This window comes from Tachysurus fulvidraco, chromosome 14 (assembly GCF_022655615.1).
Source record: "Tachysurus fulvidraco isolate hzauxx_2018 chromosome 14, HZAU_PFXX_2.0, whole genome shotgun sequence".
NCBI classification, from domain to species: domain Eukaryota; kingdom Metazoa; phylum Chordata; class Actinopteri; order Siluriformes; family Bagridae; genus Tachysurus; species Tachysurus fulvidraco.
The window spans coordinates 20054779-20080844 of record NC_062531.1 but is presented as its reverse complement, the minus strand read 5'-3'; the positions used below and the strand labels follow the sequence as shown (position 1 = coordinate 20080844).

At 38.7% G+C, this 26066-nt stretch overlaps 2 protein-coding genes across 4 annotated transcripts in view; one reads left to right on the top strand and one right to left on the bottom strand.

Moving 5' to 3' along the window:
- The window catches only part of mtor (mechanistic target of rapamycin kinase), an 81151-nt gene that overhangs the window by 39654 nt on the left and 15431 nt on the right, over positions 1 to 26066 (bottom strand). For all 3 annotated transcript variants that reach the window (XM_047800292.1, XM_027166728.2, XM_047800293.1), the window contains exons 20-29: positions 24969 to 25219; positions 24508 to 24591; positions 23130 to 23297; positions 20065 to 20177; positions 18637 to 18799; positions 18028 to 18120; positions 17452 to 17598; positions 16170 to 16312; positions 15696 to 15858; positions 14379 to 14524 (exon numbers count right to left, since the gene is read on the bottom strand). In XM_047800292.1, the coding sequence (XP_047656248.1) occupies positions 14379 to 14524; positions 15696 to 15858; positions 16170 to 16312; positions 17452 to 17598; positions 18028 to 18120; positions 18637 to 18799; positions 20065 to 20177; positions 23130 to 23297; positions 24508 to 24591; positions 24969 to 25219 (1471 nt within the window). The remainder of the gene's footprint in view (positions 1 to 14378; positions 14525 to 15695; positions 15859 to 16169; positions 16313 to 17451; positions 17599 to 18027; positions 18121 to 18636; positions 18800 to 20064; positions 20178 to 23129; positions 23298 to 24507; positions 24592 to 24968; positions 25220 to 26066) is intronic.
- Positions 7134 to 10074, top strand: angptl7 (angiopoietin-like 7). Its single transcript, XM_027166732.2, has 5 exons — positions 7134 to 7748; positions 8669 to 8769; positions 8852 to 9046; positions 9137 to 9332; positions 9419 to 10074. Exons 1-5 carry the CDS (start codon positions 7379 to 7381, stop codon positions 9586 to 9588), a joined length of 1032 nt encoding a protein of 343 aa, XP_027022533.1. The 5' UTR covers positions 7134 to 7378; the 3' UTR covers positions 9589 to 10074.

Below are 26066 nucleotides of genomic sequence, written 5' to 3'. Positions count from 1 at the left end.
CATTCTTGAGTACTGGGGGCCACTGAGGTTTCTGGGGTAACCTTATTCCCCCATAGCACTGGAAAGTAAAGAAGAAAGGAAAAGAGTGGCTCATGTTCAACCTTGAAAATTCAAATCTGTTCCTCAACACCAGCTTTGCAATAAACATTATTTGAATTATGAGCAGATGTACAGTGATGGTGTTAAGTGATAGTATGAAAGACGAACAACGTCCCCGTGTTTTTTTTTTAAATGAAGGTCATTAGATCCTACTTAAATGATGAACGCAATTAATCACATCCAGGAACATCATAAAACGCAAATACCTTTAAAATATAACATTAAAATTATAAGAGCTCCAAATCTTCATTAAGATCTCAAAGTGGGAACGATGCAGAAATAGTGGATGGGGCAGATTTGCACATATTAACTGAATTTGCAAGACTAACAGCCATCTGTGTTTATTGTGCTCAGATCTATTTGTATGAGAGATTATTCGCACAAAGACACTTTCTCTAAACAACAGATCACTGGGAGCAACATTGCTATCAGGAAAAAAAAGGCAGAGCATGTTTGTGGTCAACTCACACAATTTTTTTTAAGCTGCTTTTCTTAATTCGGTGGCTATGCACTACAACTGGCTGCTGAAAGAACCTTTCGTAAAACCGTTATTATGCATTGTACTAAATGGTTCCACCAAACGACAGGAAGTAAAAAGTATCCACAATAGCAGAAACAGTGTTATGAAATGTTGCTCCACAAAACAAAACAATGCTAACTGCGCCGTTCCTTACGTAATCAATCTCCACCAAAAGGACAGTAAACAGCCACAGGCATTTGATACTCAACAGGGTAAATACAGGGATATTTTACACAAATCCCTTCATTCCGTTGAGACTGTTGTCGCACGCTATTCAGGAAACCGCAACAGAATAAACAGAGTGAGAAATGGCTCTGGAAATATTTGTCTATTTTTCTCCTCATATGCTCCTAATGCTCTGTACATTCACTGGATGACCAACAATCTGGTCCTTCCTGGAGTCCATCCCACGTAATGAGCACCACATGGCACCTTCTGCTTAGATAAAAAGCGCCAAATGTCCATCAAGTCAAATCAAAACATTGTGAAAACGATGGTCTGAACATCAATGCAGCAGCATTTTAATTTCCATTTCCAGCAGATTTATTTGTTCTCCAAATATCTACACATATGCAGACAAAAAAAAAGCAAATGACCAAACTTTAACAGTGCTTTTCAAAAGACGTTTTTGAACCGCACTTCAGTGAACCTGTGCCAAGTGAAAACCCAGCTTCCTATTTGTGGCTGACAGGAGTGGAAACTGATATTGTCTTCTTCTGTTGTACTATACTGTGAGATGCTTTTCTGCACACCACAGGTGTAAAGAGTGCTTATTTTATATACTATAGCCTTCCTGTCTACTTGATCCAGTGTAGCTGTTCTCCGCTGACCTCTCAGGTTAAAAAGTCATTGTTTTCACCATTCTAAATAAACGCTAGAGACAGGAGTATGCGTGTTCCTATTGGTGTGGCCATTGAGTATAAATACTAGAAGCTGCATTTAGTCGCAAACGAGAAAAAGCATTTATCGCTTTTTTATTTTTTTTAAATCAGTGTCAATTATGCATGTAAAGAATGCGATTGCACTGAATAGTCTGCTGCTCAAAGACATTCCAAACCCAATTTGCAACTGGTTGTACAACTCTTCTAGCTCTTGTCCTTTTAATTTATTATCTACAACAATTTTACAATTACCATGTCATGTCTTTTGAAATGTACAACTGTATTACTGTAAGATGACCTAATTATGCTTTATGCATGGACAAAAATGATCACAATCCTTACGATATTTACAAACAGACAATTGATGTGAAGGATGACATCATTCTGTATGGTACAAAATGTAAAAGAATTGGTCTAAAAAAATCACCACAAATGTATCGATCTGTCTAGGGTGTCATAACATTGCCTTCCCGGTTTACAGTGAAAACAGACGTTTCCCAAGTGACTAAAGTTCCCTGTGGTTGAAAGAATATCCAACATATCTTAAAGCCAGATGGAGACCACACAGACAAATTGTAGGCCTCTGTCAACGTTGTCTAAATTGCTATTACTAAATGCCAGGCTAGCTTTGGCATCGTGGCTATTAAACAACCCAATGATCTGCTGGAAGTAAAGCTTCTGACATCAGCTCCTCCTTAAAGCTGCATCTGACTGAATCACCACAGAGTGCCACATATAATGACTTTATTTGTGCTGTATTTTGGAGAGTATGGTTCTCATTTGAATTCATTCTTGCCATCGAAAATGGTCTGCATTTCCACCATATGTGTAAAGTTTACAAACAAGAAAAAAAAAAGACAGATGCATGGTCAGGCTGCAATAGAATAAATGAAAACACAACCAAAGGTTCCATGAGCTCATGAAAAGCATTTTTACTTCATTTTTCATGGCCACAGATAAAAGATAAAAGCACTTTCCCTTACTAACCTCAGGCACAAAGATGGCAATGTTAATAAACATTATATAATTCCAAAAGTGGGAGGAAGACAGAAATGCATTGGCTTTCATTCTCTTTCCTCCTAACTGAACTCATGAATGGTCTGAACGGGGAGTGTCACATTTGGTCCTCTGTTCACACTCATACAGTGCTCTTATTACAGAATATTTTGATTCCATGCGGTTTACTTTTTTCTTTTCTTTTTTTTTTTTTACAGGAGACATCTGGCATTAGCTTTTTCTAGCATGAAACAGTTGTGAACACAAATGCCACAGGGGGAAAATCTATTATATAATCAGGTTTTCTGAGGAAATAAAAAGAATCATTTCATGAATAAGTGTGCAACTACTCGAGGACCATAATATATATCATCGTGCTTTGCCATTATTACATTCTTAGTGCTACTATTTTAGCAATCATTCACAGGAACACACTCAGGCACTCAGGGACTGTTAGTCATTTAGGGTTTTTTTAAGCAGCCCTGAAAATTTAGATCTCGCAGGCAAGTATTTTATATTCCATTTCCTTAAGGTGTTATTTTTCTCCACATAGCAAGAATAGATTTACTGATTAGATTCAGTGGGCATGGCTGTTTTCCAGATCCTTTGGATCCACCTAGATGCAACTATTCATGCATGGCTCTGGATGTAGACAAGATCTGACTGATTTTACTCAGGAGATGACATATAAAAACGGCAGGCATGAATGACTGGTGCTAATGGTGCTCAGATGTTTTCATAATTTAATGAGGCACATAAACTAAAACGATACTCTAGAGACATGATACTAAGAATAATAATAAAAAAAAAACAACACAATCTTTTTTGAAAAGATGCATGAAACTGGGTTACACAGAAATGTTGCATTAAACGGTTTAAATCTGTATGCGATGTAGCCCAAAGGTTAGAGTTAAGATAAAAGTCAAAAAATGACAGTGACGAAGGTAGTTCATAGATTACATAACAGATATGAGTCACCAACATCTTGGGCAAGAAAACTGAGTTGTCTCTGGTATAACGTACAATAATATTTCCGAGCAGAATACTACTACACAGTTACTCATGCTGTGACAAGCAATGAGTCATGATGTGACTATTAGGTTTCCTCCAAAGGAAAAAATCCGTTCCTTAAGGCTGAAAGCAGGAACCGCGGTGTTGTGATTACAAAACTTGGGTTGACTTCTTCAACATTCAGACCAGATGTAAATGATTTGAATTCACATTATTGCCAGTATGCTACAGATATACAGATGCTATCCAGTTGTGGTTAGATTTAAAAGCTTGACCAATAAAGGAAATTCAACCTAATCTCAACAAGCTCCTCTCAATTCAGAAAACAGCAGCGTTACAGAGATCCATCAACTGCAATGACTTAAAAGAGTAAGAGTCCCTACAACAGGTGCAAGGTCTCTCCCCTCACCATTTTCCATCCTAGCCACTTCAAACTGGTTCGTGAAATATTCAAGTGGTCCACTTCGAGAAGTCTGCTTTAGGTGGTGCCAACAGCATAACATCAACTGCAAATAATAAGGATGCTTTCTCTGGCTGCTTATGCTATACATCTATGCAACCTTGGAAACATCTGATAGCCTGTCCATGGAAACTACAAACAGCCATAGAGACAAAACAAACCCATGACAGTCTCCAGGATCCACCCTTACATGGTTTCAACATAAGACCAAGAACGCAGGCAACTATTACCACATACATAGCGTGAATGGAACCCATGAAGTAACACTCAGATACCCAGGTACTCTAACAGGTACACATGAAGAGTATTAGCATATTCCCTTGAAAATACTCCATTCTCAAGGCTGTAAAAGGAACACTGCCCCAGACTTCTAGTCAACAATGAAGAGGTAAACTCTAACTATGTCCAGTACTTTTCATATCTCCAGCCAAATCGCATCCAGCCCTGCACTCTTGCCACTATGAAGGCTTCTAACTACCATGGTCTGTTAAACTCAGAGATGGAAAAACCAGACAAAACAACAGAGACTTAAAGCAAGTTCTTGAAGTTGGGCATGTCCTCTAAGGCATGTCCACGACCACTTTTGCTCCAGCCTTTCTCCATCTCCTATATATTTTAACTGAAAATTGAGGCCCCTACTTGAGCATTATTCAGAATGTCTCCTCCAGAATTAGAGCTCCTTTATCTGTCCACCAGTGCATACTAGTGTGACTGCCATGAAAGGCACTGACAGGCTTTTGGTGGCAGCTTCTTCCAGCTGCCTCTGTCATTGAAGATGTGAATTCAGGATCTATGTCTCTGAATTCACTCAGTGCAAAGAAGGTGGTGTTAAATTAATCTCTCGGTTTCTGCAGTTTTTCCTAGGTTTACCAAGTATTACTGACCAGCATCCTATGCAAGGAACCTAAGTCACCACTAAATATTGATCAGTCGACATCTTTTCACCCAATTGTGGAATCTTTGATCACCCATGTCTTGCTACAAAAAAGTTTATTATTACAAATCTGGCCTGAACAGAAATCACCACTGTGTGACATATCCAGAGAGTCATTCTACCCAATCACACCTTCCATGTATCTCCTCCTGTGTGTGTATTAAAGTCTATCCATATATCTAGTCCATAGCTTTCCATTTCAGACATTTACTCAGGCTCTTTCTCCAAAACGGTAGTAAAATTCCCCATTCCCGAAGTCAGTTTCCATTAAAAAGAAGCAATCAAGCTAAGACTGTAAATCATATGCCTGTCCCCTCACTGGTATTGCAGCTGCCCAGTCACCAGGCACTCATCTGGGGACACAACCAGGGGCCTGGATCCCAGGACAGATCTTGGTAACTAATTCCGGCAGGGTACACTTAGTCTTTTTTTGTACCAAGGGTGGCCTTATTAGAAGTATGGTGACATATCTCTGAGGTTCACCAAAGTACATAAGCTCTGGATCCACTGGGGGATAAGCATACTTATTAAAATTTGACATACAGAGAAAATAACTATGCCAGGAACCACATAAAATACATGTCTGAAGCACAGCATGAGCAAAGAGGGAAAAGTATTTGTTACCTTAAAACCACATACTGCAGTCTTGCATGGTAATAGAAGGCCTATTCTGTTCCAAATGATGTTTTAAAAAATAAATCAGGGGAGAAAACTCTATGCAGCATTTTAGATATAGACCTTAACCTTTACATTAATAAGATTGCTTTAAAAAAAGATATTAACTTGGCTAAACTAGTGCATACCAACCTCAACAGATGACAGATGTGTAAATTGCCCACACATACAGACTGCACACCATTAATGAGTCATTATGGCAACAAAGTCATTATACATGACTTTATATACATGTGTAAATTGCCCACACATACAGACTGCACACCATTAATGAGTCATTATGGCAACAAAGTCATTATACATGACTTTATATACATAAAGTCAGATTTGTTTTCAGAAATATCTTGCCTAAAAGATATGACTTAAATGCACAATGGAGAAAATCTGGAAGCATATCTACTCAGACAACTGACCAAATTTAAAACAAATCAAAAAATTACCCATTCTAATAATTTCATTAATCTTCAAAAACTTCCTCGTTTGTGTCTTAGTTGAAAATAACGGTCGGTACTGGTGTGAAAAGTAAAAGGTATTATTAGGAAGAAAGTAAGTGAGAAACAAAGGAATAAAGCAAAGACAAAAATAAAAATAAAAAACTGTATACAGATGTAAAATATTGAACAAAGCTGTTTTGTCTTTCTGGACACCAATAATAAAGCACTAGGTTAAGACCTTAGGGCGGGTGTTTCCTGCCTCAGACACCTTAACATTCATTTGCCCACATGCACACACACGTCCGTGCTGAGCTGCTATTCTGCTTCCCTCTTTGGGCACTGTGATTTTCCTGCAAGTGAGTTATTATCATTACTATTATTAGAGCATATATCACCCTTAAGCGGTTTTCTGGAGCCGGGTACCAAGCTCACATCTGTTTTCTTTTGTTGTCTGCACTATGTGTAATACATAACACTCAGGAGGTACAGAAAGCAGTGATGTCACTGGAATGTTCTGCATGTAGTTTAATTTAATTCTTTAATTCAGTAGCCCAACATAACTCTGCCACATGGGACAGGGCATACAAAATACAATCGACAGCTCGTGTTTTCTACTTGTATCATGATTGATCATATTACAGGGCAAATGGATTTCACACTAATAGTACTAGTGGAATCGATTCAACTTGCGAAAGATATCTGAAGTAAAAAAAGAACTGAAGCGATGTGACCTCCAAGAGTTTCTCCATTTATGATAAAACTAGATTAAACAAAACACAAGTTTCCATTTAAAGTGACTAAGGTGCTCAGGAAAACAGCACACCTGATGAAAACTGAGCTGGAACCTGGGTGGAACCATGCGGAAGAAGGAGGGGGTGGAGGACAGAACAAGAAAGAGAGCGAGCGAGAGCGAGAGAGAGAGAGAGAGAGAGAGAGAGAGAGAGAGAGAGAGAGAGAGAGAGAATTGAATAAGAGACTGTGTGTGTGTGTGTGTGTGTGTGTGTGTGTGTGTGTGTGTGTGTGTGTGGGTCACCATGTGTCTGCAAGAGTGAGAGAGTGGTGAGAAGGCGGACAGGCTTCAAGCCCAGGGGGTGGTGTAGGTAGTGGTGGTGGTGGGATGTCAGTGACTGTGGGTCCAGCCAAAAGGGGAGGGCACGAATGTAAAGATATTTAAGATGTGGCCACAGCAGACCTTGAGTTAGAGGAGAGAGCAAAGGCCCTGGAAGAACAGCTGAGGCAAAAAATAGTGCAAGAGAAAAAGACTGAAGCAGTACCCAGAGTTTTCACTTGCAAGCCTTGACCCTGGTTAGCCACACAGGAGCAACTCACATCTTTATTACACCAAAACCACTTTCTTAAGCTGAATCCATGAGAAGAGCTACAATGAGGACACCGGTCATCTCAGCTGCCCTTTTTCTTTTGGTGCTAGATCTGACATGGGCACAGAACCCGTTAAAGAAGCATGCGGTTCCACCAAAAGCGACAAAGATGCAGTGCTGCGATGATGTACGAGCCTTGAAGGTGCAGGTGGCCAACCTCACCAGCCTGCTGGAGGAGCTGAGCAAGAAGCAGGAGTCAGATCGGATCACCTTGGTGAAGCAAGTGATGGAGCTAGAAAAACTGAACCAGCAACAAGAAGCCAGAGTAACTGAAGCAGAAAGCAAGTATTCAGAGATCAACAACCGTGTGGACATTATGCAGTTTCAAGCCATGCAAGGTGCCCCACAAACTACCTTAGGTAAGGAAAATAATAATGAAATATTTTATGCAATCACCGATTGAACAGGATGCTATCATTATTTGACCTCTTCAGTTATATGGAGCAAAAAATACACCTCAAATGCTACAGGCTGAAAGGAAAAAATAACGCTTATTAGGAAGCTTCACAGGTTTTCACTGAAAACAAAATTGTACAATTTTCTTTATCCAAAGCCACACACACGACTGCGTTAACAACTGCAGAAAAAGAACAAATATTTTATAGACTGATACACACAATAACCAAATCTGTAGATGATAAATTTTAGAATTTATAAGATTAGGATGTCCAGATTATGAAACGAGGTAGTGATCATACGGTGCATACAAAAAAGTTTGCGTGCTTTTAACCACGAAATGCTCGCAATTTGTGTCCGTAACCTTAGACTTACAAGAATGGCAATAAAAAGAACTTGGTCTAGTCCATCAAAAATGTGTCTCATAAATGATGTTTAGTCTCCTGCACTATTAATCCTTAAATTCAAAAAACAGACCTTAACACCACATAACTGTGATGTAACCTATATTATTATACCCCAGTTATTTGGAACTATATTTCTTTCCTTCCATTAGTTCAGTGAGAACAGTGGAGCTTTGTTAAAAATCTGCAAAATACACAGGCTGTTTTCAAAAAAAAAAAAAAAAAAAAAAAAAATTCACAGGAGCACAAACCACTGTATGGCTCCATGTGGACCCAATAAATTTTCCTCTTCAACTGGCTAGATTCGTTTCTAAGCTGCAACCTTAAGCCGCAACCTTCAGATTTAGTGAATAACATGCTATTAAGTTATAAAGGCCAGACAGTACCTTGGGGAATTGAAGGATAAAAGATGTAAACTCATGATTACTTTTAGCCATTTAAAATATCAGAACTGAACCCTTTGACTTAATTTCTTCTAGATGCAATCTATGACTGTGCATCACTGTACAACAGGAACTACAGAATTTCAGGGCTTTACAAATTGCCTAAAGATGATTTTCTGGGCACACCTGAACTGGAGGTAAGTTATTAGTGAATCTACAATTAACAGTATGTTACTTTTAATAACACGTTTTAATTACAGATAATTTGTCACTGTTCAGGTTTTCTGTGATATGGAGAAAAATGGAGGTGGATGGACAGTCATTCAGAGACGTAGAGTAGGTCTGACCAGCTTCGACCGGGATTGGAAGCAGTACAAGAATGGCTTTGGTACAATCAATGGGGACTTCTGGCTTGGCAATGAGAATATCTATCGCCTGACCCGGCAGCCCACAGTACTCCGGATAGAGCTGGAGGTAAGAGTTGCTTGATAATGCATGATGACGATAATGCATGGCTTACTTTACTGATGTCTGGATGTTCATTTTATTGGTCAATTATTTCAGGACTGGGAGGGAGCGACACGCTACGCTCAGTATGGTTTCTTCACGGTGAGCAATGAGCTGAACAGCTACAAGCTCTTCATCGCCAACTACAGTGGAAACGCTGGGGACTCACTTCGCTATCACAATAACACCAACTTCAGCACCAAGAACAAGGACAATGACAAGTGTGTGGACGACTGTGCCCAACTCCGCAAAGGTAAGACACCATGACACCGACTATAGGTTTATTGGTAAAATAAAGCACTTCTGGCCTCTCTTTTCAACCAGAGATCTTTTCTGCAGGTGGCTACTGGTACAACTGCTGCACAGACTCAAACCTGAATGGTGTGTTCTATCGCCACGGGATGCACACCAGGAACTCCGATGGCATCACTTGGTACGGCTGGCATGGACCAAACTACTCCCTCAAACGGGTTGAGATGAAGATCCGACCCCAGAGCTTCAGTCCTTAAAGTTAAATTAAGTGCCCTTTGCTTACAATAACCACATGCAAACCATATGCAATACACACAAATGCCTTCTGCCTTTACCTGGGTAAAAAAAAATCTCTATGCATTTTTCTTACAGAATGTTTCTGGATTGAATGTGTGATGAGTGATGTATGATTGTAAAGTGCTGTTGTTTTGATATTTATCTCAGATTTTTTTTTATTTTCTTTAAGCTTTTCTTCCTGGATTGTCCTATTGAACAATGAGCAAAGATTCTGCTTCATATTAGGCTTATGGTTCAGTAAAGAAGGCCTGTTTTATCAGATTAAGTCATGTCTTTACGGTATTACTTTAGATTGGGAAAAAAAAACCTTTGATAGATACGAAATTTTCTTTTTTTAAATTTACTTGTAGTAAATTGACTGATATATTACACTGAATTGTGTAAAATGTAAAATGTGTACAGTTCCATACATGACTGAATGATGAATTAAATTGTATTTTTAAAAATTGTGTTTCTCGTGCTGTCATTCTGACATCGACAATAAACTACAATTTCACCTGGGCTTCAAACAAACAAACACAAAATGCAGAGACAGAACTACTACATATCTCACTGTATTGCACTAGACCACACAGTTACGCTTCACACCGCCATGTTCAAACATGACCTGTTTGCTGAGTCCCTGTATCTAAGATAAACAGTCCGGTTGTCACCAGTTTGTCACAAACAAGATGAAAACTGAGCAAACTGTGTGCGACTCTGTCTTGAACGTAACTACCCAAGCCATTCATTTTTATTAAGAACCATAAAACCCATGTGTTAGGTTCACTAGCAGCCAAATTCCTGACAGTATGTTCCGCTTAGCCGTCTCTCTGTCGTGATGTAATGAGCTGCAGAAAAGATCTAACAATATTCCCAAACAATTTATCTGTCAAAAATACTGACAACAGGGAAGGAGGTGTTCGGTAACAGCAAAAAAAGTCACAGACAAACACATGACAAAGGCGACACAGGCAAAACAAGTGAAAGTAAACCGTGGAAAGAGTGCAAAAGACAACTGACACAAACAACAAATGGCATTCAGTCATTCCTCTTATATATACACACAGAGTTCTACAAACATGTCTGACTCCCAGTACAGCTGATGGAGGTCTTGAGGAATCCTGGGAGGTCAAAGCAACAAGAACTGTGTGGCCTGGCTTGACCTTTTACCGGCATCTGTGCAGTTTCCTGGTGGTTGCACTATATTTCACAAAGTCTTCAAAGGGCTGCTGAGGTTTGCTCCTTTAATTGTGAACCACAAGGAAGCCTCGACTCAACCTTAGTCACTAATTAGGTTCTTGAGAAAAGCTGTTATTTTGGTTTAGCTTAAAGTCAGGTTTAAAAGTATTCGCTAACTTATTAAGTCAGTGAAGTTCCGTAAACATTATACTGTCCACCTAGAAGCAGTTTACAGAAGGCATTAAACGTTTTATATATATATATTGTAGTTTACTGTAATATATTTATATGTATTTTTTTCTTGTTATATTTTTAGTTAAATTCTAATTGAACTAATTGTTATATCTATTATTTAAAAAAAATTATATATATGTCTTAACCATTCATATTTCCACAAAAATAATGTCAGATTCGTGAAATAAGTTTTTTATTCCACCATAAATTTCAGACCAATAACAATTACTACATAAATAATTTTATATTCTACCAGTGCCGTTTAATATGAAATACAGTGCCTTGACCTTACAGAGAACTGTGCTTTCAAAATAATACTACCTCATATTCTATTCAGGAAGCAGCTATTGAGTTAGACTGCATTCATGGGCAAACCTTTTGGCTGGAGGTGAAGGTAGCAATGCATATATACATTTCTAAGCAAAAAAATTACATATCAATATATAACTAGAACTAGCTAACTATATACATGAACTGCCACAATATTGAAGTGCCAAAGGATATGATACAATAATGAATGGAATAAGCATGTAGTATACAAATGTTAAAATAGTGAAAGATAAATGATCTGATCAACTTGAGCTGATATGAACATATACACTATAGACTCTACACAATAATTCTTTAGTCCATCTCTATTAGGTTTCTCAGTCTATTCTAAACAAGATGCCTGATCCGGAACCGTGTCTCATGACTTACTCATACAGAAGCATTCGCAGAGAAGCGTTTTCAGAATTGAAATGAAATGAATCGTAAAATGCCTGTAATATAAGAAGCCGGATTTCTGGGTACACAATACGGCGATGACTAATTCACTACAACAAAGGCTAGTTGATACATAACTGACAAACCTTGGCCTCTTTGTGGCTCTGAACAGAATATGATGAGATGTACAGACAACCTGATTCCCATCCAGCAAATATCAGGTTTGTCCTGAGATCCAATTTGTCTAAGTATTTTTATTCAGTTTGGATGCTGAGCACTTTGGTGAGCTCTTTGAAAATGGTGAATTATTCAAACCAAAGTCATTCTCTTGTCATCAATCCATTCAAAGGCACTCAGTCACATGTTATTAAAACTAACAAATGTTTTACAGAACATACAGTATATAAGGTTTGTTTTGGGGTTTTTTTTTTGCTTACAGAATAATGATCTGGCACCATCGTACGCTTGATAGAGAGGACGTGGAGACAGGGATGAGTGAAGGGACACCAGATATTATTAAGTATTTCTGAAAGCCGGTCTGTGTAAACACAAACTAGCGCTTAATAAATGGCTAAATAATGGCTTAATAAAAAAACTCTTACACAGATACAAGTCCTGTAGTGAAAAGATTGCTGTTTTCTGTGGTTCTTATTATGGTGATGTAATTTATAGTTTATATGTGATGCCCCTTTTCTGCAATTTATCTTTCAGATGCTCTTTGGAGTACGTTTCTTTATATAGCCACTCTTTATTATTTGCCTCCATTTATATATTATATATATGTGCTTGAGGGTTATTCACATCTGGAACAAATTCCAGTGAACCATGAAAGTGGATATTCTTGTTACACTGGATGTTTTTGAAATATCGACTAATGAAGCCAGTTGTATATTGTTTTAAGACTTAATGCAAGTTTTCCTTCATTTTATGTCTCCTTCATAGCTTTATTTCTGTCTCCACTTTATGAACCTCAACACAATAAGTAAGCTTTCTGGAGATTTAAATAAATCGCCAATATCCGCTGCTGCATGTTTTCACTACCACAACTTACCAAGCTCAGTTTATTCAAATAAAAACCATCTGTCAAATATAAAGTTAGTGGATATAAATGTATAGTTTAAGATCAGTTCAGCATATCCTAATGCTGCTTATAGCATCATTAAATACTGAATTATTCCCAAAATAATACACTACTCAAAGACAGTAAATCGCACTAATCATGACGCGTATCTTGCATTATTATAATGTCGCGCATCTTGTATTATTATATAGATATGACAATGCCAAACAACAAGCAAACAAACAAACAAATAAATAAATAACCTGCATCAAATATCTCTAAATTCCCAATCTAGCAGACCCAAGAAACATTCTGGAATGCCTTAGCTGATAAACAAACTACGCTATAAAACAACAGCTTGTACACAAACAAACTCGACCCTGTAGCTAGTACCTTGTTGAATTCCTACAGATAGACCTGGATCATTCCTAAACGTTTCAAAAACTGATATTTATAATGTAACGGCTATAACTGCATTAGTCACTTTACATATTCTTATTGGATTTGTAATTTTGAACAATTTTTAACATCAATCCATGGACGATTTGTGTCTCACAGAACTTGGGTATGTAATATATTTTCCATGTGTCTGCATTTGCTGTAAAGGCTATAACTTTTATCTGCTAGCTGATGTAATTTAAACCAGCAGCCATGCATAACAGTATAATGTTAGAGAGCAGGTATTCATTTGAAAGGGCGTAGTTTTAGAAGTGCTGTGTTCAGTATAACCTATTTTCCAATTGTTTATTTTTTTCCCCCAAAACCTGAAATTTATTAGAGTAACTTGAGCAGTATGGTCACTATGTTATTTAATGAATGGTCTTGTACGTTCTACTTATACATATTCTGTATATTCAAGAAGTATTATATATTTATATTATATATATATAAATATTATATATATATATATATATATATATATATATATATATATATATATATATATATATATATATATATATGTATTATATTATATATATATAAATTACCACTTCATTGTGTGCCTCCATTTATTGGTTGGTCATATCATGAGATACAGAATACCTGGCTAAATACACCACATTCGCAAAATGAATCATGGGAGATTTCCTTACTCTGCCACATTTTCTGGTAAAAGCTATCTGGACAAATTCAAAGACCAAAAACACAATGAAACTTTTGAACAGCCCGAAGAAAAAAAGCAAGCCTTGGCAGAACACTGTAAAAATCCGAGACATTCTTTAGTTCAGCTCTTCAATTGCTTCACGTTAGCGTGTCGAAAACATAAAAGGTATTTGTAGAACAGTCTGAGAGGCTTGTGAAACTCGAACACTTAGAATTTGAGTATACAACTTCAGCAGAAACTTGACTCGAAGGGTCCAGCAAGGTTTAAAAAAACATGTAAATAAAATAAATGTCGATTAGGAAAGTATAATGACTGCAAGTGAAGTGTTCTAAAGGGCACTGTGTGTGTGTGTGTGTGTGTGTGTGTGTGTGTGTGTGTGTGTGTGTGTGTGTGTGTGTGTGTGTGTGTGTGTGTGTGTGCGTGCGTGCGTGTGTGTGTGTTTTGGTTCCATACAACTTTAAAGTGAAAATAATCTGTTTTCCTACCTAATAAGAGATTCCAGTATAAGGGGACTCGGGCCTTTCTGAAACTCGAGTTCTTTATAATGCAGAGCTTTGGCGTAGGCACGGCATTTAGCAGCCCTCTCACCCAGTAGCACAATTCCATTATCGTCCCTCAGCGGAAGTGGACCCTGTAACGTAAAACGGTATATGTAAAATAAATATTTTAAATAAATAAATAAATAAATAAATAATAAAAAGAAGTGGTGTAGAGCAAAATCAAATAAAAACGCTATAAATCCCTTTTACCTAAAAATAATATATTATTCGAACAGTGTGCACTGTTTTACGGTCAACTGAACTCTAAATAGAAAACTTAATGCTTTTAAATTCTAGCATGGGACTTTTTCCTAAACATATTCAAATCATGAGGCAGTTACCGTGTAAAGGGACATTTCAGGTCTCTTTTCAACTGGGCGGTTCAGCATGCTTAATTTTCCCTCTCACATCATACTGACCTCAATCTTACAGGTTAACTGGTACAACACTCATTTGCTAAAAACTTTCGAAAATGAATCAATTAAATGGGAATTTGTTCCCATAAATAGCGACCTACTGTTTCGGTTCACAACTATAGTGACAGGACGCTTTAATAGGAACACCTGTCCACTATCCAGTCAGTGAGTTAATATTCAGACCGAACAAAAAGGCTCCATTTACTCGAATAATCACTCTTTACTACCATGGTGAAGAGAAAATCATCTCAGAATGGACAACACACTGAAACTTGACATGGATGCGTTATAACATCAGAAGACCATGTACAATGGGAACAGGCTCACCCAGACTGGACAGTTAAAGAATACTACACAAATGACTATACTACACTATACAACCAGTTTTTGTCAGTCCACCTTCCTGTCCAGAGATCGCTGTTTAGAATATTATTTAAATCCAAAAATATGTTGTATAGTTTCGATTAATATTCTAATACAAAACAGCACTTAAACGGTTCGCATTATTATGTCCTTGGACAAATATCATGGGCTTTGTGTGTGTCCCATTAGTAAGAGTTTAGTCTGGTGCTTTGAGGTGATTATGGTCTCTGCTAATAATTTGCTTTTGGATGCTGCCTGCTGAAAATGAGAATCACGTCTGTCTAGCAAGGCATTTTTACATGCTTCTGATAAAGCACACATGATACTGAATAAAAATTGGAATAGGAGCAGATTTAATCATTTCAGGTGAATAACCCGTGTCTTGTTTGTGTGCATATTTAACGATATTAGAAATGCTGAGCAAGATTGGGAATATCCCGGCATAAAAGGATAACAAGATCACAATGTTTTGGCCGAAACTGACCTTGTCGCTGTGCTCCATGAATTCAGCCAGGTTGAGCAGAGTTTGTGTGACTTCAGCAATGTCCTGTGATGTCAGTGCAAGCTCAATGCTGCGGATCAGCTCATCCTGTTGGTCCTCACTTAGCTCAGACCAGCATGACAGGAATGCGGCATTAAAAAGATCTCTGTAGCCACAAAATGCAAGAGGCATTATTCACTCGGGGCGTTTAGGAAGGGAAAAACAGAACAGAGACAGTGAAAGGAAAGCTGGACTCTTTGGCTGAAGAAGTGTCATTTCTGTCCATTTTCAGGGGCATCTATGATGCTAACTATACAGTTGTCTAATATTAACTCATTTAAAAATACAATGATGGATTTTTACTTACATTAATTAAATCATTCTGCAACTATCTTGCATACAGATGGGCAGACACGTGTTCAGCAATAAATCTATAAGGGAAAAGTGTTGAACAAATCTAAGGCCTGCAGAATTCACCTGGCAAGTGGAATGTAGGTCTGGGCGAGGGACCAACAGGAGCGCAAGGCAGGAGAAGGAGACTCTTTCAGCAGGACAACGCTGAGACGCCGCAACCACTCCAGCCAGTCATCTTTAGACACCTTTCTGGCAGCACCCCATGCCTACAAAACACACAGAAACACGATCTGAACGTTTAAAAAAAAGCACATAATCTCTACAATATTTGTTTTAAGGTAGAGGTTCCCAAAGTGGTCCATGAAGCATAGGTATTAAGATGTGGAGTTTTGTTACACTGGAGCACAAAAATCTGTTCTGAGGGGCCAACAGAATTTATTTTACAGCCGAAGGGCCCGTGGTGGCAAAGGTTTGAATGGAATTCAAAATTTCACAACAGAAAACCGAACCCGTGTCCGCAAATATGGGAAGCGTTTCATGAGTTTATGCAAGAGGAGGTGGCACAGGCTGCAGTCCAAACAGGTCTGTTTCTTTTCATATTAAGAGATGGCTGATTTCGAGTGACAAAAAAGCTGGAAAGACCTGCTCATTCTTTAAGCGACAGTTTTGAATCACTGTAACGCACTGGCCAACAAACAAAAGAGTTGAATGTGCTTCTTGGCCGGATCTCTGTCGGCACTTTAATGCTCTTATGCCTCGTCACCTTTTTCCAGTAAGCTATAACACCATGCGTTATAAAAGCCTCACTGTAATATTCCTACTCTGTCAAAATACTAAAAATGCATGACTGAGCATGATTCATGATAGACAGAGAAGTGCAGATAAAAAAAACAACTACGACACAGTTCACTAGTTTAAGACCTTGAGACAGGTTTCAATTGATATTTTTTCTGCTATTCCAAGGGCAAGTATTATTGGTTTATCTTTTTGGAGAACTGCAACTGTTGCAGAGCTCCAGCAAGTTGCGTGCCTTTCGTCATTTATTCCAGAACAAACAAATGCCGATACTAGAGATAAGGTTTCAAAGAAAAGCGGACTTAAGCTCTTAATAGGACAAGTTCAATTGCCAGAGACTTTGCCAAAGTGTTTTGCTGTGCTCTGTATGAGAACACTGACTGAACAGCAATTAAGCTACCGGATGATTAAGAGGGCAGGCTTCAGGGTAGCTGAAAGAACATGGAGAAATATTTTGTACAGAACTAAAAGTTCTTAAATACGGCAAGTCTTGCCTAGTGCTGAAATCCGTCTGTATACCTAATGCAGTGGAGTTAACTATTGTGTAAGGACAGGTTCATTTTTAAGTTTGTAATTCATTTTTCCTTATTATAAATTTGTTCATATTGACCTTTTGAAGTGCAGTTGTGCTGACATGCAACTTCTTCATCGGACCGGATTCGACCGGGCCACTCTCCAGCGTGTCGCTTTGGCTACTACGTGACTGGCGGTGCTGGAAAATCTGAGAGTCTTCTTCCTCTTCAGCCAAAGTGTAACCCTGGGAAACAGAAAAAACAATCAATACATACACTAAAACAAAATATTTCTGTCTGGACATAATGCATTGCCCTAATCAAGGAAGTCCTCGATGTTCACTGGATATTCCAATATGTTTTTTTTTTTTGCAACATCAGCAGGAAGACTGTTAAATTGTTTTAAGATGGCTGGGCACCAATTATTAGAGGAAGATGGAGGATTGTCTGGGTTCAGTGGTAAGGAGTGTCTTACAAAAACAAAAAAAAAAAACAGGGTGTGGGTTGGTTCCAAGAAAGGAAGAGAACATCCTCCAGCTAAAACAACAAGCTGTTTGTTTTGCTTTGAGTACATCACTCTCTAAACGAAATCAACACCATTCACACTTGAGGGTGGAGCTGGGAATGATATGAAGTCATGGTAAAAATGTGGAGGGAGAGGGATGGACACTGACCTTAACGATGCGGCAGATGAGTACGTCATATCGCTGGTGGTTGATCCGGTGTTTTAACATCACTTTGTTCACCATGGGAATAAAGATCTGGTACTGTGTTTAAAAAAAAAGAAGAAGAAGAAGAAGAAGAAGAAAGGAAGTTTTCTAAAAGTGTTACAGTTGCCATGAAGTTTATTTGATGCAGGTGAAGTTTATTGGATGCACACGGTTCTAAAAAGCAAATTCCGCTACCATATACGCAAATAACAAGCTACTGCCTGCCTTCATGATCAAAAGGTGCACATGGTGACCACATGCTGCCCTGGTGGTCTCTGGGGAGTTAGGAAGGGCTGATAAAACGGAAAGTGACATCATCCCAGGCTTATTAGCAGCCGCACTGTGAACTCCAAAAGAATGGGAAGCGTCATCGTTGGGCTACTTGTGAAAGCTCACAGATTTATTTCAAAGACAAATTGATCTTGTCACTTACGAACACAATCCAACGTGAATCAAATCAGCATTAAGTGCTTTCCACTGGACAGTTTAGCATTGGAAACTCTGGCATTGGGCTTTCATTACACAGGGCTCCTTAACTAGAAGCATGCACTGGCACTAGGCGTTTGCAAGCACCTTTTTACCAAGCTGGAAGACCAAAGAGGACAAGGTGTCCATTGCTGTGCTTCGCAATTCGGGCGTTCCGTCCAACGTGCGCACGATGGGGTGGATGATTCTGGAAGCGTAGTCGGTGAAGTCTAAGGACTCGGTCAAACGGTCTAAGGTTTCCAAAGCAACCCTGCAGTCAAAACAGAGTGAATACTTTAACTGGAAAGCCATGTAAAAAATTACCAGCAGCCCTGGGAATGCTAGAACATTTGCCCTTTAAATCTTATTAGATGACATCACAACACTTAAATAAGCAATCAATGAGTGTTAAGAAAAACATCAGAAATTTATATTTCAACAATTAGGGGAAAGGGATTTACAATTCTTTAGCAAATGCGCATATAATCCTGTGTATGAAAATGTTTCCAGTCAAACAAGGGCAAATATATTCATTGACAAATAAAAAGAAAAGAAAAAAGAAAGAAAAAAAAAACAAAACCCAAATGTGTTTCCCCTTTGGCACAAAATGGTTCGCAAGGGTGATGAGGACATATCGAAGCCGACACAAGATGACAGGCCAAACTGCTCTGGTGTTTCAATCAAAGAGTTTCAATAACTTGATCCCTCTGAGCCACAGGAGACCACAGTCACCCGATTCACATCCATTCTCAACATCTTTGCTGAGCCAATTTTAAGTAGAATTTGACTACTTTTGCTATAGCTCCCTCAGAATCAGAGCAAACTGCTAAATGCTTAAACCATCGGGATGGGTGAAGGTATCCCCTCTATAGATTTTGGTTTGGAAGAACAGCTACCACACTTTGTGTTATAATGTATGTTTAGTTTAGACATTAAACCTATTAGAGAAAAAAAAAACATTTTAGGGACATGATAAATGTAGTGTGCTGCAGCCCCATGTGAATTCAACCGAATTTAAATATTTTACTATATTCTAATGAATTCCCTCTTATCAATCTGATATTTTTAGTTTTGTGGAACGCCCACAAGGCAAAGTAGTCGATGTAGTCATCAATTATTACACAGCTAGAATCAGTCCTCGTCTCATCAGCCTTTCTTTGTTTCTCTCACAACTTACCATGTTAGTGAGAAGCCAGAAAGGGCAAAGACCTCTTTCCCAGTGCAGAACATGTACTGAGCCATACAAATCTCAGAGTCTCCGTCCACTTTTGTTAAATAAACACTTGTGACCTGCTCTTTAGTAGGCTTAGATTATGTTTAGTGCCATAAAAGCCCCTGGAAGTCAGTTGTTACTATTAGAAGTCAATTTATAACCTATTAGATCAACTGCATTAATGTAAACAGCCTGAACTAGAAACAATCTATCAGACTTGAGAACAGAGATGTGGTATAATATTGTACATTGAGTGCTATGCAAAATTCCACAATGCAAATATACAACGAGGGAAAGATGAACAAGTCGGTGAGTATACTGACTTGCGGGTTTGCAACGGGACATCGGGGGCATCGAACAGTTTGACTATAGGAGGGAGCAGCAGGTGGAGGTAATCATCCAGGTTGGCACCAAACAGCTGTATGGCCAAGAGCAGCTGCAAAGCAGACAAAAAAAATACATCAATGGGCTGCTGAACGAAAAGAATTTGTGCTTGGAGAGAACATCTGGCCTTAAAAGAATTAATCAGTGAAGAATCAAATTTACACAATTTCCTACTTACTTCAGCCAAGACGTATTCGTAATCAATGGAGCTCATGGCTGACAGTTTATGAAAATCTCTCACCCCAAATTTGTTCTATAAAGATATCTAAAGCTAAATAAACAAATTCATTTTGAAATGTGGAGTTGTAACTTCCTGCTCTTCTCTAAAATTCCACCTTGAACCTTTACAATGCTGTGCTGACAGGACAGAATAATGCCAAACTGCATTAGGAAGGAAAAAAAAAACGGCCACCCTTTAGTCTTTTCTAGAAAAGATCATAGAACAAATAAAGGTCACATGCCACAACCTCAGCTGTTTTTTTTTTCCTGCACATCAACTTGTGCACAACTCCAAGCATGTTTCAAGGTGGCCCAGACATTCCCTGTGATGCAGGAGCTCCCTGCCAGACCACTGTCCTGTACAGACAAGAAGCCCTGCCACTGTACACACTGTATTGTATTAAGTGTCATGTCAGGGGACGTTCTGTATACATGTGAGGTTAAATAATTGTAGACGCTGGGTTTGCTGAATTGGCCTGCAGTCTTGCGTGTCTATGTCCCGTGTGTGGCTGATATTCTATCTGAGCAGTGGTGGGGTGTAGATCTTCTCTAGACGCCTGCTGATCACGGAGCACTTGGGGCTTATGATATTCTCTCCGCTGCTTTGAAGTCTTTTTTCCGCAAGCCACGTTCTTCATTTTTTTTCTGTGATCTTCTGGCACGACATCCCAACATCTTAAATCTGTGATCTCAAGTGTGAAGATTGTCCAATCAGTGGCCAATGAGTGGCACTTCTAATCAAGTTATTCTCACTGAACACCTTCAAGATGACCCTGCCCCATTCACAGAGCATTAAAGCTTACTGAATGTTTGTTTGATGAGGATGTAAATGATCTAAATAATATGCTCCATTAGACAGGGCTCTCCACCACCATTAGCAAAACACCAACTGAGGGAATATTTCTGGAAGAAGAGTGTACGGTTCGGTTAGCAGCTTGCATATGGCACGAAACAGCAGAAAGCTAATGTTAGCAGACTACTAATGCTCATACTCTCATCAAGGAGAGACTAAGAATTAAAAAAACAGCCAAAAATTTAATTCCAAAGTCAAAGAGAAAAAAGGTCCTTACGGTTGGTCCAGTAAAATTGATTAGCTGACTTTGGAAAACTTTGATAGATATTTTTAATATTTGCTATCTATGACTGAATGCAGACATTAAACATTCAGTGGTCTGTATTTCTGAACACTGAGTTCATCCCTGGACAGTAGAGCTTTCACTTCACAATAACCAAAACAACAGTGATTTAATGCAGGATATTTATGTTTGCTGTCGTAGAAGAGCTTTAAGAATCTAAGGGCATCCATGACATCAGCGCACCAGTCACCCTAGAAAAAGCACACAATCTCCCTAAGGTTTCACATGTGGGAGTCAAAGTACTAGAAAAAATTGCATCAATTGCACAAAACTATTCCAGATTTCCATTATAAACCACTCATCTGTCTGTCCTTAATGGCCATAGCGAATGCGCATCAGGAACCAAGGAGAGCTAGTCTGGAAATATAGTAAGATATATAAAAATAAAATCTGCCTGTTACATTGTCTGCGGTAAAAGGGACTAGAAAATATTTGAATAGATACATAAGAAAAAAGGACAAGACCATGTGGTCTCGATACTGAGGTTATGGTATTCCAAAAAAAAAATCAACATTATCACAACAGAATATCTATAATATGGAAATAAGGCAGCAGACAATCAAAATAAAATACGGTTATTGAGTTTGGCAACAGAATATGAGTTTGGGGAACACGGTGCACTGAGTTCACCTGGTTTTAGGTGAATGTAGTGTTTATATCATTTACAGTCAGCAGATGTATTCGACATTGATTCTGCCTTAAGCCAATTATTAAAATTTATGAGACAAAATCTCTCGAGCTCAGCCTGTCAGCCTGTGTAGAGTAAGAATATAATTGGACAAATCAAATATATAGATATTTTCAAATCATTCAGCAAATACCAACATGCAGAATACCCAATAAGCTAGCTACTGTAGATATTCAGCTAGCTACGTAACCAAGAGTACATTTCTAGGTTGTAAAATCAAGCTGAAACAGGAATACTGACCTGTTACAGCCAGTTCACCTCACAAGCCAGACTTCTAACCTTTGCTTATACCACACTAATACCTCAGCTGCACAGGTGCCTTTGTTTTTTTTACCTTTCCAATAACCTCCTACTCTGAAAATGCAGACAACTAAAGTGGTCTTGACGAAACTCTCATGAGCTTATCTCTTTAACCCTTTAAATGTATCAAACAAGACTTTGGGAAATCTTTTATAGGCAGGATGCTGAGATCTTTATTCAGTGGAAACCAGCACGTGAGGACACACAATACGATCAGAATGCAGATAGTGGCCAGAAGCATATCGTTTCAATAAGCAATCCACTAAGGTAGTGTCAGAAAATAAATATTCATCTAGGACTGCAATAAATGCTTTATCTGCTGATGAAACATTTCCATTGTAATACAAAATGAGTCCACATGGCTGTTAAGCAGACCTTCCTTGAGAAATCCAAGCATTTGTTTAAAATCTTATTTTCCTAGTACACTAAAAGGGCTATAAACCATCCTATTATTTGCATTTACATGTCAGAAGTGTTCGATCAATTAGCCAGTTCATAGGAAGAGACGAATCAAGCAGCTGAAAGCCTGAGGCAGCAGGGTTCAGTTGTTACTTCACTTGTAAATGATGACCAGGAGCTTGTTGTCCAGCTGGAATTATAAATGTTTAACCCTATGTGTGTTGTTATTTATGCTTGTGTATATGTTTGTGCAACTCTTTACCTTCATGGTGACGCTCCGCCCGGGACTGCCGTCATGCATGAAGACGCGCAGCATGTGTGGGATCAGCTGTGGCAAGTACAGCTTGAACTCTCCTCCCAGAGCCACGACTATCTGTTCGATCAGCAGGATGATTGTGTTCTGCATCGGGTTGTTGGGGGTCCAGTATTCCTGCAGATATAACAGATGAGGAAAAGAAGACTGTGTGTACTCTTTTAAAAAGTAACAGTTATCTGGTTCGAACAGATCAAATGCTGAGTTACTGCAGTTATTATAGCCAATTATATTGAAAAACATGAAACAAGGACCCTGAAAATGTGAATCAGCTCATTTTCATGTTCTTTCTCGTGTTTAGAACTAGATTTTAAAATGTAGTTGGCTGAATTGACAACACTGAGGCACAGAGCAAAACAAACATCAGATTATCAAGTGGTCCTGGTCTGTTCTTCTACACAAACTCAACTGCAGGACGTAAATCAAACATGCAGTGTGTTTTAGGTTGGTGGACCAGTTTTCTATAGATACGAGCTAATTTTATCTGAAAGTCACTAAAATGGGCACCATGGACAGACCAATAGCATTGTGGGAAAAGTCTAAGATGTTCTGGATACATCTGGACCACGGTTGGGTGACGTCTGTCATCTTGATCCCCACTTGACAAAGGTACTTTTAATGTTCTCAACTGTTATATATCTGACCAATGAATAAAAGTGCTTTTACGAGTACATGTCCCTCAGTCAACCATTTCAAATTCTCTCAGATCTACATACGGAAGTTGGAAAATGAATAGGTGTGAAGGATCACGGTCAGACTGGAATAAAGGTAATATCTGCACTGAACATTATTATGTCACTGACAGTGAGGGCCAGGCCAGGCATTCAGTAATATAGGTTAGCTTTACTTTCACACCTTATGCCACTTTATTAACCAAAAGCATAAATTATCCTTTTGAAAAAAGTGCAGAACAGATGAGGGGTGGAAACAGTGAGTCATACGGCTTATAAAACTGTCAAAATCTTTGGCCAGGCGACTGCTGGCTGCTGTTAGAAACCCCCAGCATGACTTTTTATGACAAATCTGCAATAGCAATTCCTGCTTTCTGCATCTGGATGAGTAAATAAAAAAAAACCATCTATGTTTTTCTTTTAATCTGTTTCTGTAGAGCTGTATAAAGGTGTTAAATGAGACACCCGGCAAAAGAGCACTAGGAAACGGAACAAGAAGAACAGAGGCATTTCGTTTTTATAGTCAAGCCTGCAGGAAAGCTTAGTTGTGTCTGGTGCCTCGTCTCATTTGGGAGGGGAAAAAAAAAGCTGGACAGACAAGGTGGACATGTACCTTAGAAGACAAATCAAAGATGTGCAGGTGAGGAGTCACTTACTCGAATCAGGGTGACAATGTCGTCCATGTACGGGCGGATGTGGATCTTGACGAAGCACACCACCATACCCAGGAGAGGAACTAACTAAGAGGGGGAAAAAACAGGTGTAATTAAATATAATTATAGACTCAGATCTCAGTTCTAATGATTTCAGAAATAACAAATGGTTCTGTGATGCTTACAAAAGGGGGTTTACAATTTTTTTTTAACAAATTCAACAACCACTTTACATAATAAAGGAATAAGACAGATGACTAACAAAGGTCGGAAATGTTTTCAGCCTGAAACGGCCTTACTAAACATCAATAAATGTTACACTTGCATTCATATTTCACTGGGAGTTGAATAGAAGATGATAAAATATACATCAAGTACATAGTTAAACTGAAATTCAGAGAATGGTCTTAAATAATTCGGAATACACTGCACCTGTTCCCTGACCGTGTAAACTGAATGCTTACTTCTTTTATGCTGGTGTCACACACTCGAATGACGTTGAGGAACGTGGGCATGACCTGAGGCAAAAACTGTACGCACTTCAGGCCCAGTGACTTAAAAATGAAGGTAACAGCCTGCACCACCATGGTGTGGTGGTTGGACAGCGACGGGTCGCGCAAGATGCGCATTAGCGTCACTATGGCAACAGCCGGGTAAAACTCGTCCAGAGGTAAATTGCCCATGTTTACCAGCATTTCGCTGGTGCTGTAGTCGGCTAAAGAGATGAACACGCAGACACAAAAACATGCACATGATTACGTTTAATCGGCTGACCAGTCTTGAGTGTGACACAGAATGAAACACACGGAAAGAACAATTTACATCATGCTAGTCATTTGTATGCATTCAGGGTTCAAAGTACATCGGGGGTCTTGTGACGTTAAGGAAGTAGCATCTCGGGAATCTATACGAGTTACACCATTACAGCGCTCAGATTTTATGACACAGGACTGATCTTTGCAGAAAACCTATAGAAAACGTCTGAAGTGGATTTCTCTCTCTCTCTCTCTCTCTTTTTTGGCTTTATTGAATTAATCATCTTCGGATTTGAGGAGCCAAGCAGACAGAAATATTTTGTATATCGTAGTTATAAAATGGTTGCCTCCACACACAGTGAGAGTCATGAACTATCTGCTCTCTCTCTTTCACTCTTCTTTAATTTTACAGCATAAAGTCAAACAAAGCAGCTGGACAAGAACTTCTGCTTGAAATCTCCCCCATGAGCCCACACCTGTCAAAGGCACTTTATGGTGCAACATGAAACAAGCAGCACCGACGTATTTCTGTTCTTTCACTGGTTAAATGTTGTTTAATGTTTAATGAAAGGCTTAACTTCATTTCTAAAATTCCACAACTGTTCAAAATCAGAATGTTTAACATTATAGGTTATTAAAGTTCTGCAGAACCTTGAGGAACAACAGATCGATGACGTTAAGGCAGATTTTTTCCTTCTCACTGTCCCGTTAAACATTTGCGTGTCTGACGTGATGGAGACACTTCAGCTCAATGGCTTGTGAGTGGCAGCCTTAGGCACTGCAATAAATGTTACCCCAAACCTCATT